The sequence below is a fragment of the Leptonotus elevatus genome, chromosome 16 (assembly GCF_054856555.1).
Source record: "Leptonotus elevatus isolate MCC_2025b chromosome 16, RoL_Lele_1.0, whole genome shotgun sequence".
Lineage (NCBI taxonomy): Eukaryota > Metazoa > Chordata > Actinopteri > Syngnathiformes > Syngnathidae > Leptonotus > Leptonotus elevatus.
The window spans coordinates 17370741-17387314 of NC_141254.1; the positions used below are offsets into that span (position 1 = coordinate 17370741).

Consider the following 16574-nt stretch of genomic DNA (forward strand, 5'->3'; position numbering starts at 1 on the left):
CCACCGGCTGTCACACACTGGCCATTATTACAGATTAAAGATGGCGCCCTCTCGTACGTTGAGGTGCTGCAAACGGGCTCTTAACTGGATACCTGTCCTATTTATTAACCTGGTCGTTGGCTGGTCTTATTACGCTTATGTTGTGGAGCTTTGTGTTTGTAAGTATATCTTATTTTATGTATTTAGTTTACAATTTTATCTGCGCGTTTCCGTACATGTATTTGTCGTGCAGGTGTGTTGACAATTTCCCGGTTGACAACTTGTCAGCTGTTATTTGTCGAAGTGTGATTTACGTTTATTTCCGGGCTTTAAAGTTGAGTTGTTTGTTTAATTGTTTTTTTTTATTCTTCCGTTCTTACATATATTTTTCACGAAGAGTTCCTAGAAGTAGACAAATATTACTTTTGCGAGTTATAAGAGGAAGTCTAACGGTATCCCTTGTCAATAATGTTATCTTCTTGGCCATGAAAGCTAAAAAAAAGTTCTGCGGTACACATTCTGAAGGCGGTAGAAGTTCTTAAAAGCGTGCACCTTACTTTATAATGTGCTTTTCAGGTGTTTTTTCCCCTCGCACCAAGGCTATCTGACTGTCCTGGAGTGTATTGTTTTTAGGTTTGGTTTTTTTTAAGTTCCTTTTTTATTTTTAAGGCTGCTTTTATAACTTTTCCATCGACTTAAATGTGATTAAGTTATTTTTTTTATTTATTATAAAGACTGATTTGGAATGTAAGCATGTGTTCAGTTGTTTAAAAATGTAAACTACCATGACTATACTGGAAAAGTTGAAAACTTCAGATAATGAGAAAAGCTTGTATGGGTCCAAAATGGACGAGTTATAAAATAAATGTAATTAACCCCAATAGTGACTATATGGCGAGTCATTAAACTAATTGATTAATACGTAATTTATATCACATTTGCTTGTCAAACAGGCAGGCTCATATTTATTTATGAGAAGACTAAATAGCTTCCACTGTCCTTCATGACAGACCCCCCCCCCTTTTTTTTTTTTTTACTGCCAGCCTGGAACTGATGATACCATTATCTGCTTGCCGATGAATTTTAGCGGCTGTGGTCAGGCGAGGGGCGTCCCTGCTTTCTCAACAAAGCTCTTTCTCATTGTCTTATTGCAAAAGGGGGGGGGGGGGGGGGGTTGTACTGCAAGCGGTGCCAGGCTGCTGCCACATGGTGCCAGGACGGGGTGTCGTGCAATGCGAGATGTGAATTTATGCATTCTTGAAGAGCGCTAACTAATATTTTGTCTGCTTGTGCATGTTATGTAGATACAATCACAAACAATGCAGAGCGAAGTAAGTGACCATACATGTTCCTTTTTAATTTATGATTAGCAAATATTATGCTAGTGTTGCGTCATCGTTGCTTCCTCTCAACAGTTAGCTACCTGGTCATCTTCCACGTTTTCTTCTTCATGTTCATATGGTCCTACTGGAAGACCATCTGCACTAAACCTGCCGAACCATCGAAAGTGGTAAAAGAAAAAGTTTGCATATGTTTTATCTCTCACTGTCCAATCAAAGGAGTGTCATGATCACTGGCTATACTGTCAAACGTAACATTTACAGCTGTCATTGCTTCTGTCAGTTCGCCCTTCCGAGAGAGGAGAAAGAACAGTTTGAAAGAGAAGAGCAAGCGGAGATGCAACAGGAAATTCTAAAGAAAGTGGCGAGGAATTTACCCATCTACACGCGCACAGCAGGAGGAGGTAAAGGAATTTTACTTTAGTTGTAAACACTGACTGTATTGTAAGCCGCTTCAGATCGGACCACCAGGGGGTGTGCCGGGACAAAGGAAGTACACACACACACACACACACACACACACACACACACACACACACACACACACACACACACACACACACACACACACACACACACACACACACACACACACACACACACACACACACACACACCTTTCATCATTAGTCATGTCATCATTCTTCTTCTTTACACACTTGCTGTAACCACAAGAGGAAGTTAGTAGCAGCTAATACAAGATGATAAGAAAATGACATTTGAACTGGAATCAACTGATAATGTTCAACATTTTGCAAACAGTTAAGGGTCACCTGTACCTGATGCGTTTGTAAGCTGGAACAAGAGCCCAAAAATGACAAATTCCATCTTTTAAAATAAAAGTAGTTTTCTTAAAACAGGAAGCGTAATATTATTTTCATCATTTGACCACTAAATGTACTTATACTTATTGTATGTAAGCAATAAATTATGTTAATGTTTTATTTATTAGAAGCATTTTCATTTTTGCAAAAAAACAAAACTAGATCATAACAAGAGCTTGTGTGTTTTTTTTTTTTCCTGTTCAGCCACAGCAGGCTTGTGTGTAGCCGGAGCAACATTTCATTGAAGAGCTAATTGGACTCATGTGCACTTGTTTATCTCTTTGGGCACACACGATATGTTCCACTCGACAACAACATGGAGAATACGCTCTTGTGTTTTCTATAAGAGGGGCACCGTATCTATTAGCGGTGGAAGTAGCACATCTTTCAAAGACCTACAATTTGAAAATTGAGGGTCCTGCTGCGGACCAAAAAAAAATGTTGGAGAGATGCTACAAGTAGCATTGTTTGCGCGCAGCACAAAATATAGACCTTTTTAAGCTAAAGGTGAATTAAATAATACTGCATTTATAGATAGGCTAATTCTATTTTCCTCTATTCTCTACAGTCATCCGATACTGTGGCATCTGCCAGTTAATCAAACCTGACCGCTGTCACCATTGCTCCACTTGTGAGATGTGAGTACATGCACTTTATTTAGGACGTATTTGTTTACATGGAAAAAAAGAAAAATGTTAGATGTTGTTCAGGGTGTTCTGGAAGAAACTCATATTTTGTTAATAGATGTGTTTCAATCTATAATACAGTCAGTATGTACCTCCTATAGTTTAAATGAAAAAAAAAAATCTTTTATTCAAAGCGAAAGTGCACAGTGACTTTCCGAACAAAAGTACTTTCTTTGAGGCATGTTAAAATGTTATTGTCATATGATGTTGACCTATAATTACACATCTACTGTGCTTTCTATTGTTCAAGGTGTGTGCTCAAAATGGACCATCACTGTCCCTGGTACAGTAACTACATAATAATAAAAATAATTAGTATTATAATTATGATGATGATGATGATGATAATAATGTTAATGAAATCTTATTTTGTTGTCAGATTTCAAGCCAAAGAGTGTGTTTTTTTTTTTCTTCTTTTCATTCTCAGGGTGAATAACTGTGTTGGCTTCTCAAACTACAAGTTCTTTGTCTTGTTTCTGGCATATGCTTCACTTTACTGTGGCGTGATCTGCGCTACTGTTGTCCAGTATTTCATCCAATTCTGGTCTGTAAGTGCATACACGTCTTTTTTTTTTTTTCCTCCTCCAAAATAAATTGACATATTGGCACGTACTTTGTTAAATGTGAGTCAAGGGCAATGTGTAAACGAACATTAAATTGTCTGTCTTTTCTCCTCCATAGAAACATCTTCCCAACACGCATGCCAAATTCCACATCTTGTTCCTGTTCTTTGTGGCGGCGCTGTTCTTCATTAGCATCCTGTCACTGTTCAGCTACCACCTCTGGCTTGTAGGCAAGAACAGGACCACCATAGGTACTTGAAGCTTTTGCTTTATTGAGTGTGACAGTGCTGTTTTTTTACCCACTGGTGATGTCACGCTTGTGCAAGTTAACTATTTTTTTTTCCCCCCATACTCATTGACAGAGGCTTTTAGGGCCCCAGTGTTTGTAAAAGGGCCGGACAAAAACGGATTCTCTCTCGGCTTCAAGCGAAATGTGGCCGAGGTGTTTGGGGATGAAGCGAAGAACTTTATATTCCCTGTTTTCTCCAGGTAACATTTCAGCGCTAAAATTGAAGTACACATAATATGAAAACCGTTTCGTACCATGAATACAAGTAAGCCCTATACCTGTTTATTTCATCAGTCTGGGTGACGGGCATTCATTTGTAACCAGACTGGTGCACATAGATCCTGAACAGGCAAACGGCGTCTTACAACAAAATGGCAAAAGGTCATTCAAGTTAATTTTTAAATTTATTAAAAAAAAAAAATTAAACACCTCATTTGTAGTCTGTTTTCCCCCCCTTGCTATTAATCACCAATGTGAATTAAATTACAGCCTTTCTAATGAGGAAATAAGGCCCAATGGGCTGGCCAGTGATATGCAACACACAGTGGATGACAACAAGGAGCAGAACGGTACGCTATATTTAAAAACTCTATATTGGAGTTTAATGTCATTCTGGAAAGCAGGCTTCTGTATTTTACATTATTTGTCTCTATTTTAGGAGGAGTCCAGATCGTGTCCGTGGTCATGGAAAGTGAGCCATAGAAGGTATGTCAAATTGTAGAATGATTGCAATATTTTGGTGTGTTTTCTCCTGTTGAAGTACTTTAATTTTTATTTTTTTTTTAACTCATCCAGCTTGACCTCACACGCTGCCTTGACCATCAGCACGTCCACGGGAGCCATCCTCTGCCCTCAGCTAGGCTTCTAAAGTTCCAATGTTTTTTTTGTTTTGATTTAAATGTATAAATGTACCACAGGGGCTTCATCACAACCCTTTAGACTGCAGCAGTCTGATCCAGAGGTTTTTAATTAGTTGCGGTCCTAACACATTAACAACTAGTATAGCTTTACTCCTATGAGCCAGTGCTTATATTTAACTTCACTACTTTAATTTACATACTATGCAGTATTATACTTGCATCATTTATCATTAAGTACATCTCATGTTAGTTAAGCCTCACTTAATGGGTCAGGAGAGGTGAATGCTGCCAACCACATGTGCAATATGTCCAAAAAGATTCAGCACAATGAATCAAATATTTTTTTTTGACTGGGTTCAGTTAATGTCAAATGATTTATTTTTGTTCACAGGGTTGAACTTGTATATATTTTTTGTCACATTTATAACACAGACTGATCATTTAAGCTTCATGTGTGAGAACTAAATCAGGTTTAACTTTATGTACTACCTTCCACTGCACTATCAATATTTGTGAATCACTTCCTTATATTGTTTGTAAGTTAACCTTAAATGTTATAAAGCACAAAGTGTTGATTTTGTTACAGTGTTTGACAAGTCTTTCTTTTGAGTACACATTGTAAAAAGTGGTCCGGGTTTTTGGTCCGATTGAGATGTTCTATGTTATCAAATTCAAACGGTAGTAATTTGCAGTCTCAATTCTTTGACTACACATCAAACCATAACTCGGCGGCAATGTGTCTTTGATTTTTTGATGTTTTGTTCAGCAGACCATTTTAGGATTTCACTGGGCTATTTGAATAACCCCAAATCGTTCCCAAAACCAGATTCCTCCTCCTTCACAGGCTTTTCATGTTAGAAAAATGATGTGCCACTATTGACCGTGATTTGATTTGGGAATCCTACAAAATAATAGGCTATATTTCCTGTATAAAAAGTAATAAAAAAATATATTCCTATCAATCTGCCTTCAAAAAGGCCTTTATCTATTTTACACCTTTTTTTATATTCACCTGAAAGCCCCACGCCCATTCAAAGTTCACATGCGCCGATACATTCGTTGCCTCTCTTTTGATGTCATTTTAATGACTGCGACTGTCTGTGAATGACTGAGCGACAGTTACTTACGGAGGGATTCTCATAAACCTCTGCTTTCTTAACGTGTCATCAAGCCATGGCTCCTTAAAAGTAGCATAAGGTTAAAGTACACTCTACTTGAAACTGCCATGTGAACGGGGAAAGACGTATTTTTTTTTGTGTGTGTGATCACCTTCCACGTAGAAGCTTGGTTTGAGCAGAGCTTATGAAGTTTGAATAACAGGTTTTGTAAAAGGGGACATTTTAGGCAAGAAGAATATCAGGAGCCATGGAGGAAGCGGACAACAGCACTACTGATCCCGCATGTTTACAGGAACCTCCTCTGGCTATGGATGTGATAATGCGTAAGTCTTTCCTTATCAAGCAGGTCAAGGCAATGTCATAGCTGCACAGCAATGTTGAGCATCTAGCCACAAAAGTTTCTCACTGCTTTTGTCTGTGGTCTTGATATTATATTGCACCTACCTCATAACCCACCAATTTAAGTATTTTCTCAAAATAACTTGACAGTAAGAAAAAGCCTGTTGCATGTTGTGCGAATGAATACACTGAATGTCCTCTTATTCTAAGAACAGTAGCCACTTTTTTTTTTTCATGTACTCAAAAGGATGCTCATGCTGTTTGTTGTTCATAAATGAATATGCCATTAACTGGTCTACTCCTTTTTTCTGTTGTGTGCCGATCAGAGCTAGATGAGTTTGGAATGTGCCTTTACGCCATGCTCACCGTCATGTCCTGTATGTCCCTGTTGCTTTACTTGGAGCAATGCGTTTACATTTATAAAAAAATGCCCTACCCAAAGAAGACGACTATCATCTGGGTCAATGGAGCCGCACCTGTAAGATTCCTATTTTCTCTTAAATATCTTCGATCAACCACTTGATGACTGCAATGTGTTGAAATAACTCATCCATCATTATATATTTTAAAAGCATTTTGTATATGAATAAATTCGATTTTTTTTTTTTTTTTTTTGCAGGTCATTGCCACCATGTCTTGTTTTGGAATGTGGATTCCCAGGGCTGTCATGTTCACAGACATGACATCAAATTGGTGCGTTTTTTTTCCCTCTCCTTTTTTCGAATTTTCAGATAATGAAAATTTACAGCATGTTTATTTGTAATTTTTTTTTAGCTGTGAACAAATAATTAATTGCGAGTAGTTGGAAGGTTGACGACCAGGCACTCGACTGTCACATCATCATGCATCATCAACTCAAAAACATCCGAGTCAAACCTTGCGTGTAAAGTCTGTGTGTAGTTTAAGCCACTGGATAAATCATTACACAGGAAAAGATCACAGGTCGCATTATACTTGCAGCCAGTTTTCAGGTTTAACATCAAATCATTGAATTTGCCCGCCGTTGTCACCAACATACCAATTGTTATTGATACAGTTATATTTTGTGTAGTTATTTTGCAGTGGTGGTGTACAAAGTACTGGTTCTGCTGATCGAGGAGTTGGGTGGCAGCGATGTGTTCCTGAAGCGCTTTTCTGGGAAAACCTTCAAGATCACCACGGGGCCGTGCTGCTGCTGCTGCCTGTGTTTACCTCGCGTGCCCATGTCACGGTGCTGAGAGTGAACTTTTTGATCCTATTTAGAAACGAATGAAATTAAATGCCAATGTAATTTATTTTTATTTATTTTTTAAGGGGCATGCTGTTCCTGCTAAAGTTAGGCGCACTGCAGTACGCCATCCTAAAGACGGCGCTCAGTGTCCTCTCCATCGTACTGTGGACAAATGGCAACTTTGACCTTTCAGACGTAAGTTGACTTTCTTGCTTCATCCTGTAACTCCAAATGACGGGAAAATGAACTGTTCTTTTTTTTTTTCACAGCTAGAGATAACTGGCTCCGCAATTTGGATCAACCCGTTCATTGGCGTTCTTACCATCATCTCCCTGTGGCCTGTAGCCATCGTGTTCATGAACACCAACCACCTTATACGCAGCCTCAATATTATACCCAAGTATGCCATGTACCAAGTAAGTAGAAACGAGTTGTTTGCTATGAATTCTACTGTTGACAAATTGTTTGTTTGAAGTAGGGGTGTCAGGCGATTACATTTTTTTTTAATCACATGACTTCAATAGTTAACTCAAGATTAATCACAAATTTTATAACTGTTCTGATTTTTTTTTTTAAAGTTTTCATACTCTTGTTAGCATAAAAGTGGCGGGAAAAAATCATTGATTGTGTAATTTCATAATAATTCATAAAATTTAGTACAAATTTGAAAAGATACACTGTAAAAAAAAACGAGTGATATTTATTTGTGTTTTTTGTGTTGTAATTTTTCTGCCACCAGATGGCATGATTGCATTTGTAAGACATTGGTGACAGCTCAGTGCATTTTTCTTTTCATATTAAGAGCTAACTAATCTTTAACATGAAGTAACATTTTTTTTTAAATAGAACTTGACCCCAATATCCACAAATATATGCATTATTAATACATTTATTACTGCAAAATTTTGACGTGGATTTTTTAAGGTAAGGTAAAATATTGCGTTGTGACTGGAATTCCCCCAGTATAGGCATTTCAAGTAAGGGGTGGTTAAAAAAAATGAGTGGCGTTAAAGGAACTTAAACTAAACTTAAAATTAAAACACAAATTTTGACACCCCTAGTTTGAAGTGATTGCTTGAACATATACTCAGCGGCCTTATTTCAAGCTATTGTGGCTGTTTTACAATCAGGAAGTAAAAATGAGAAGAATAGAATCATTTGCTATTCATTTCATGCAATATTAAGGAAAACACAGGTCTGTCTTTAAAATGATCTGCTGCATGAATGTTATCTAACTTGAGTCCACTCCGCACTCCATTAACGAAGTGCTTGTTTTTAATCCTTAGCTAATCCTCGTATTAAGTCAGCTGCAGACGTCTATCATCAACATCCTGGCTTTGGATGGAACCATTGCCTGCGCTCCTCCCTTCTCCTCGCAGGCCCGCGGATCCAGTGAGAAACATTTCCACAAGTCTATTTTTGTCCTTCCCCTTTGGAACCATATGGACCAATCCCGTTCTGCCTTGTTTCCCGCAGTGCTAAGTCAGCAGATGATGATCATGGAGATGTTCATCATCACCCTGGTCACTCGCTTCTTTTATCGCCGTACATATGACGTGCTTCCCTCACCGGCGCACAACAACCACCAAGACAAGGTCGGAGCCTCCCTGCAGGCTGCTCACATGGAGCACGACGTCTGAACAAGGGAAGATGAAAGATGCGCTGTATCTGAGGTACCGTTGGCCAAATGGCCAAATTGATGTGGTTCTGCGAGGCAAAAACGACCTCATCTGACACTCAAGTGGGAGAAAACACATTTTTTGCTAATAAAGTATTTCCGCAGCACTGTATTTAGTGCTATCTTTAATTTCGCTTAGGTTAGTTAACTCCTCTGAATCTAAAAAGGAGCCATATCAAGTTGTCTTTATTTCAGGCTGACTATTTTATTATGTTTTTTAATAATACAGATAATTCATCTTTACGTTCTTTGACAAGTTAATATAGGATGAATTGAGTCATTTCCATAATTAAGAGTGGCAAGAGAAGAACAGTGTAGTGTATTCTCTTGACTAAGGCTTTTCAAACTAATATGAACTGGGCCAACAATTACGCAACCAATTAGACAATATGGTCTTTCTTGTAAACTGATTGTAACTGTGACATCGGTCTCATGTTCTGTTTGGAACTTGAGAAGCAAAATATTGTATTAGAAAAAAAATGTACTGTATCATTGTGCCGTAATAGTTTTACAGCACTATCACAATTGATAATTTATTGATGCATTATTACCACTTTATCTTTTTAACTTGGAGATTGTCATAATTAAATCTTTCTTAGTTTAATGTTTTGAGAATCAAGGCCATATATTTAAGCCTTTTCATGTGTTCTGCATATCTCCGTATTGCTCCCATCAAACCTTCTGTTGTCTGTGAACAAAAACGCCAGAGGTTTATTTAAAGACTGCTGACCCACATAGTACAAAGCGGGAAATACTTGTGCTGGAGATGAGGTGGCAGCTTTTTCTGCTGTTCCTCTAATGGCCAAAAGAGAGCGCGTTCCACTTCAAAACCTCATGCACTGACCTGAAAATAAAGAAGCATCCCTTTACACCCTCTACTCAAATGCCTCATTTGTAAAAAAAAAAAAAAAAAAAAAAAAGTTGAGATGTTTTGCCAAACCTTTGTATGCTAACAAACTAGATAAAGATGTACGATGTGACATTATTATTCATAACATTATGCAATATGCAATCTCAACAACATTCCACATCATTCTGTGATTCCAAAATCACATTTAATGTGTTAACTTAAATTCAATATTTGATATCTTTAGGACCACTATAATACTATGTTTTATAAACTAAACTGTACATTATTTTAGTAAATTCATACCAACATTTTCTATTCACTTGAACTTCAAAAACAAATACTTTCTTGTTTCCTCTTAGCAACTCCTCAGCAGTTGTATAATCGTTCTCATGACTCCATTGTGCTCGGCTCTCTTCCGCTTTTAAATTAGATTTATTGTTCTAAAAATAACATTAACACCCAAGTCTCACATTTACTTTTCAACATTCCACCTCCATAAGGATAAATGATTACTCTCGGCTGTATTACTGAAGAATTCAAACTTTTACTATACTGTAGTATACACCGGATGTAAAAGTCTGGACACCCATGTTGTAAAGCAAATTTTTGCATTTAAAAAAAAAAGACAAAAACATGATAAATCCTTTAAAAACTTTTTCCACTAGTAGTGTAACTTGTACAGCTCAACTGTGTATGTACATATATATGTATATTTTCAAGAGGGTAAGACACCATCTTTACAACTGGGATATGAGTTCAGATTTAACAAATTATGTTTAAAACCCGTGTTAAATGGAACTTGGACCTTTAGTCAGGGTGGTAGAAATTATGAACACTTTGAAAGTTTGTTAAGCTTCTGCTACAGAGAAAAGAAAAAATGTCAGGAAAATCAAAATGAATAGACTTTTTATATCTACTGTATGTACTATGCTTGTTCTCAAAGAGATTCAGGGAAAAAATATTAATAAAAATATCGAAACATATCGTAATCATTTGCACATACAAATTTCTATTATCTGCCGTTTACATAAACAGTCATCAGACATATGAGAGAGAGAGAGAGAACATTTTGATGACAGCCCATGGCTCTGCATTGCTGACGAAAGCAGCTTACCCCCTCAGTTGCCATGGTAACCGGTGAGAGGAGCCAGGCGAAAAGCGAGGCGAAGGGGAGGGGCTTTTGAGGGAGAACTAGAGGAGAAAGCATTGGAGGGACAGAGGGAGGGGACGCAGACAGACGATAACATAGTAAACACGGTGAGTCCAACGCAGGTGTTCTTCCGAGGGAGACAAAGATAAACTCTGATATAAATGCACCATCCAGCGAGTGGCGAATAATAACCGCATCAAAAGAGGGGCGGAGACTGGGGCTGACGCAGAGAAAAGATGGATGTACAGACGGAGAACGTGGACCCCCCGCCTTCCGAATCCCAACCAAGTGGAAAAATACGAAAAGGATTTAAGCTGTTTGGCAAACGCAAGCCCGGTAACATCTTTTCTCTTAAAAACAACAAATCACCTGTCACCAGGAGCCAAACCCTCGATGGATTACCCGAAGGCGGTGCGCCTGATCCCGAGCTGGACGCAGACAAGGAGAAGGCGCGCGAGGTGAGTCAAGGAGACGGCGAGCATGCGGAGGAAGAGCCGACGGGCGAAGATGGCGTCCTGGCCGCCGCTCGCAACTCCGTCTCATCAACCAGCTCGGCCATGTCCCTCAGTTTTTTTTCACGGCTGAGGGGAGCACGCAGAGGGGGGGACCGCAAAATCCACACGGTGAGCCAGCCAGTTCCTCGACAACGGCAAGGGTTGAAGAATCTCTTTGGCAGCATGAAGTTGCGTCCGAAAGACGAGGACAAGGTCGACGCTCCCCCGAGCCCACTCCTCATGTCCTCCCGCTCTAACAGTGTGGAAATCATCAAAGAGGACATCGGCCTCACCCCCAAATCTCGTCCTCGCTCTCTGGAGAGCCCCGAGAAAGCGAGCAGCGAGAGCTCCCCAACCGGCGATTTAAGCAAAACTTATAATGCATCGCCTGTGGCCGCTGCAGAACCTCCAGTGGTGCCCACTGAGAGTAGCCTGGGCTCCTTATTGGACGACATCTCCTCCCTCCTCACCTTCAAGTCCATCTCAGGTGGAGACATCATGGCTGACGTGAAGGCCGAGTGGGGCAAAGCTAGACGCGCCCCCAGCCCGGAAGCAGCTGAGGTCTCAGCACCGGCCACTTCTCCTTCTCCTGGACCGGCCACAACCTCTCCTCTGACCTCTTCCTCATCTGTAGCTGCCGGCGGTCATTCTATCACTTCTGTAGCTACCCCAGTTGTGACTAGTTTGACCAAATCTTCCACACTGACAACTGAGTCAGTGAAACCAAGTTCAGACTCTTTTCCAACCTCGGAGAAACCTTCTATTGAGATTACGATAAAATCACCTTCTACAACCACAACCGTGAAACTTTCATCAACCCCTCCCATAATGTCCACCCCTTCCATAACAATGAAAACCATACCGAGCAGTACTCCCTTTAACCAAGCTTCCCTGGACAAGACTCAAGCAACCACTTGTAACTCCACTTTAGGCAAAGTGGCTTTATCAGACGCAGAACCTCCCCCCCACTCTTCTCCTTCTCCAACTGCTGCCTCAGTAAGTAAACCTCCCGCTGTAGCTACACTTCTTTCATCCCATAAACCCGCAACCCATAGTCTATATTCCCCCCCTACCTTCACTCAATCCGATAGCAATGGTCAAACGTCCTCTTCTGCCAAACCTCAAAATGTAGCTGCAAAGGTGGACGTTGCTCCCAGTCCTGTTAGAAGCCAACCTCCTTTAATTCCCCACACCGCTACAACCATGCCAACCATTTCCAAACCTGTACAAACCTCCAGCCAACAGGTGTCTAATGGGGTCTCCGTCACTGAGCCTCGTCCAACTACTTTTACAAGTTTCTCTATGGCGAAAAAGTCTCCGCTGTGTTTAGATAAAGAACTTCCATCGCCCCCTGTCGCAGGTCAGGGTCCAGTTTCCCAATCGCGAAGTCCTCCACCACCCGTGACTCTATCTAAAGACCCTCCTGTTCCTGCATCTTTTGTGACTCTATCTAAAGACCCTCCTGTTCCTGCATCTTTTGTGACTCTATCTAAAGACCTTCCTGTTCCTGCAGCTTTTGTGACTGTATCTAAAGACCCTCCTGTTCCTGCATCGTTTGTGACTGTATCTAAAGACCCTCCTGTTCCTGCATCGTTTGTGACTGTATCTAAAGACCCTCCTGTTCCTGCATCTTTTGTGACTGTATCTAAAGACCGTCCTGTTCCTGCACCCTTTGTTACTGTATCTAAAGACCCTCCTGTTCCTGCACCCTTTGTGACTGTATCTAAAGATTCTGTTGCTGTGCCAACCTCTACCAAGCCTCCCGCCCAGGCCCATATGTCAGTTTCTATGCCGAAAAGCCCTCCTGCTCCAGTCCAGATCCCTGTGACTCAATCGAAAGCACCCGCTCTCCCTGTCCCTTCCCTCCCTGCCGCGACTCCCGTGCCTTTGCCAAGTGGAACGGCAACATCTGACAAGATGAGCGCCAATGAGCCATCAACAAATGGACAGTTGTCTCGCCCGAGTAGCACAGATGCACAGATAGCCAAAGTGGAGGACCAGCAAAATGGGTCGCGCATGGACGTCCCCAAAGAAAGGAGGACGCAAGGAAAGGCACTTAGCAAAATACCCGTGGTTGGCGGAGGCCGAGCTGGAAAGCTACCAGTGCGGGACAGCCAACATACCGACGACGATTCAGGCAGGGACCCGCCCACTCCCATAGACGAGGACAGCCGTCATTTGGACTTTCACAACACAGGCAGCAGAGACAAAGGTGGCAGTGTTGACGTCCACGTGGCTCCCTTCAAACACAGCCAGGAGGAGAGTCAGTCGCCTCAGCAGTCGAAGGCCCCCGCCGGTGTTCCGCGTGACTCCAAGATCCCCGTCAAGCACGGCGCACAGTCTCCACCCGGATCTCAAATCCCGCAAGCTAAAGAAACCCCTCGCACCAAAATCCCCGTCTCCAGAGTTCCGGTCCGCAGGGTGGGTAACAAACCTGCCACTGCTGGCGCCGTGAGAAAATAATCAAATACCGTACACGCCATGCTTCTCCAAAGTTATGACTGCAAGCATATTCCCCCCCCCCCCCGAACTTCAAATGTTCATCGTCACCGACTGGCTTCACAAGACCGCAAACGTCAAAAGCAGGAACCGCACAGAAGCACAAACATCTCCGCACAAAGTCGCGGAAGGTTCAGTCAAATCTGAACAATTTAATATTAAGCGAGATAAAGCGTTCTCTTGGAATTCACACACAACTTGGACTGGTGCCTTTTTTTAAAGGTTTCTTTTCCTACAGATTTTAATTCAGTCTTTTCTACAGTATTTTAAACGTTTTTTCTAGAGGCCGTCAAAACCTTCTCGTCTTTCTTTCCGGGACCACTCTTTTACTCCGTTTCTATCCAGAAACTGCAGCTCCTAATATACATTCCACACCTATAGCTCGGGATCGACTGTATGTAGCAGAAACATGTGCCATTTTCTATTTGCACTCGTCCAATGTACATGCCCTTATTATGTGTTTGCCTGCTCCTATATAACATGGGTTGATCACATGGTGAACAAAGGGAGAGACTGGGACTTTGAAACAGGGACGGAAATGACTTCGGCGGCCGTGACGGCTGCCTCTGTGGACGTTTGAGAGGATGCCGAAATGTGTTTTGCAGATTCGTATATATATTGACACATATCCTCATCTTGCTTATGCTCAATCTGTGTGCATAGTCTTACCCCACAGTATGTAGTTTCCTATTTAATCAATAAAACGATATGTGTACTTAGCAAATGGCTTTGTGCTGTTTAAGCGGCCGGGGCGGCGGGACATTTTTAAAGCAGCTCATAAAAGAGGATTTATGAAGTATGCTGGATTATCTTTTGCTGCTAATTTAATACGGAAGGAAATGACATAACCCTGTCATTCAGGAAAAGATGAGAGCGTATAAAGATTTTCAGCTTGGTTTCACTGTGACCTCCTCACGGAGCGTGATTGTGACAGCATCCGCATTTGCGAGTTCACTGACCTAGAATAGAAAGCACATTAATGTCAACTCCAAACCCGGCCAATCCGCTGCAAGGGAACCGGGTTATCACGCATCTTATTAACAGAGAAGGTTTGGAGATTGGTGTCATTGCTATTTGTGGCGTGAGTTTCATGCGCTGCTTATTTTAACTAGTGCAAACATCGAGCAGGGGAAGAGTAAAGTAATAAATAGGTGAATATCAACATTTGCTGATTTTTTTTTTCTTCTTAAAAATGAAGGTCATTAAGAGATTTTTTTTTTTTTACTTTTAAGAGATGCTGACACTGGGAAACACTGCTATTTATGTTTTAAATTGAAACAAAAGTAACATTTCACTTGTATTGAAATTCTGGAAAAGCTTATTCTCCGTACACAACTTTAGGGAGCCGTTTACCCGTTCCGCTTTTCATTTAACTTCAGACATGTCGACGACCCTCAGAGCTCACTGCGCTTCATGTTGGATTTTTACAACAAAAGCTGTTAAAATTCAAAGAAAAAGTTCGCAAATTAATTATTTTAACAAACATGCTTAATGACATTTAAACAAATTAAGTATACTGTATATTGTGTGCATTTATATAATTTATATAACTTTCAATGCAAATTAACTAAAATTTGGAGCAGATTTTATCGGCCTGCTTGACTACTATTAATCTGTATCAGTATTAGCCCTGAAAAAAAAAAAGTATCGGTACTCATGGAGGCTCCCGATACCAATATCAGCCACCTTCTTGTGGGGAACAAAAGGCATACATGTCTGACAGATGCCCATTAAGATGCAATTTCTGTAAGTGGTTTGTATAGAAAAAGAGAACTTGACTTTAATTTCATGCAATTTTAAGGGGAAAGTACTACATTGGGATTTATAGGTCTTTGTTTAAAAGTATGTCATTGAAAAGATGTCCAGAAAAGACACAAATAAATAAATAAATGATGTCATTGTTTTTTGGGGAAATGTTATGTATTGAAATTATGATATCGGTGACTACTCAGGTTGAGTACTCGTAATGCCTGGTATTGGTCCCAAAAAAAAAAAAAAAGTGGTATTGAACATCTGTCAAATAAACGAAACTAACATAAGAAAAACATTGCTAAAAAGATCATGATTATCCCACCAGGTACAGTGCAGCACGTGGTTATTTGTTGCAGAGCATGCCTATTAAATATTTAAACTTTAAGAGCATGTAGAGGTAATAACTGCATAGAGTTTCTAATTACATTATGCACTTGGGACTTTTTGCATTCGGAAGCTCGTTCAGGAAAATTCAATGAATGTCATTTTGTCGATAACCATCCTCATGTCTCGTTCACGCTCATCAGTCACGACCACAACAGCGTTTATGCTAGTTGAGCCACACTGAGCTTGACTTTTTGAGACTCGTTGCATAAGCTTTCGCAGACAATCATGCGTTTGTGTGCGCTCCCAATGTGTTACGCCAATTACAGCCCCCATAATGCACTGGGACGGCCACCCCGGTGCATCTCGTGTTTTGAGTCTGCATTTGCCTCCGGAGAGAGATGTGCCTCTTTAGAAGCCTAATTTAGCATGCTTCAGTCTGCGTTCCCATGCCAACGCCACTAGGTCAACCAATGGAAGGCCGCTGGCATTGATGGGAGGAGTTTTGTAAACATGAGTGCTTTGCTTACTCACGAAAAAGAAAACTTGCACTCATGACTAATTAGCATTTTTTTAATTATAGCAATTAAACGCACACTTCATACGATCATCTGTGGAT

The 16574-nt window shown here is 40.6% G+C and overlaps 3 protein-coding genes across 3 annotated transcripts; all 3 read left to right on the forward strand.

The window, feature by feature from the left end:
* Window positions 1-16: 16 nt before the first annotated feature.
* LOC147161083 (palmitoyltransferase ZDHHC20-B-like) lies at window positions 17-5129 on the forward strand. Its single transcript, XM_086098467.1, has 13 exons — window positions 17-158; window positions 1284-1310; window positions 1395-1489; window positions 1603-1723; window positions 2712-2781; window positions 3080-3112; window positions 3257-3377; window positions 3511-3643; window positions 3755-3881; window positions 3976-4062; window positions 4171-4250; window positions 4340-4386; window positions 4477-5129. The coding sequence occupies exons 1-12, from the start codon at window positions 41-43 to the stop codon at window positions 4381-4383; spliced, it is 1056 nt and encodes a 351-aa protein (XP_085954593.1). The 5' UTR covers window positions 17-40; the 3' UTR covers window positions 4384-4386; window positions 4477-5129.
* Window positions 5130-5265: 136 nt separating this feature from the next.
* LOC147161084 (organic solute transporter subunit alpha-like) lies at window positions 5266-9755 on the forward strand. The gene is made up of 8 exons (XM_086098469.1): window positions 5266-5982; window positions 6325-6476; window positions 6618-6691; window positions 7050-7208; window positions 7292-7403; window positions 7478-7624; window positions 8495-8600; window positions 8685-9755. Exons 1-8 carry the CDS (start codon window positions 5907-5909, stop codon window positions 8846-8848), a joined length of 990 nt encoding a protein of 329 aa, XP_085954595.1. The 5' UTR covers window positions 5266-5906; the 3' UTR covers window positions 8849-9755.
* Window positions 9756-10906: 1151 nt separating this feature from the next.
* Window positions 10907-14603, forward strand: LOC147161085 (uncharacterized). Its single transcript, XM_086057837.1, has one exon. The coding sequence runs from the start codon at window positions 11123-11125 to the stop codon at window positions 13841-13843; it is 2721 nt and encodes a 906-aa protein (XP_085913963.1). The 5' UTR covers window positions 10907-11122; the 3' UTR covers window positions 13844-14603.
* Window positions 14604-16574: the final 1971 nt, after the last annotated feature.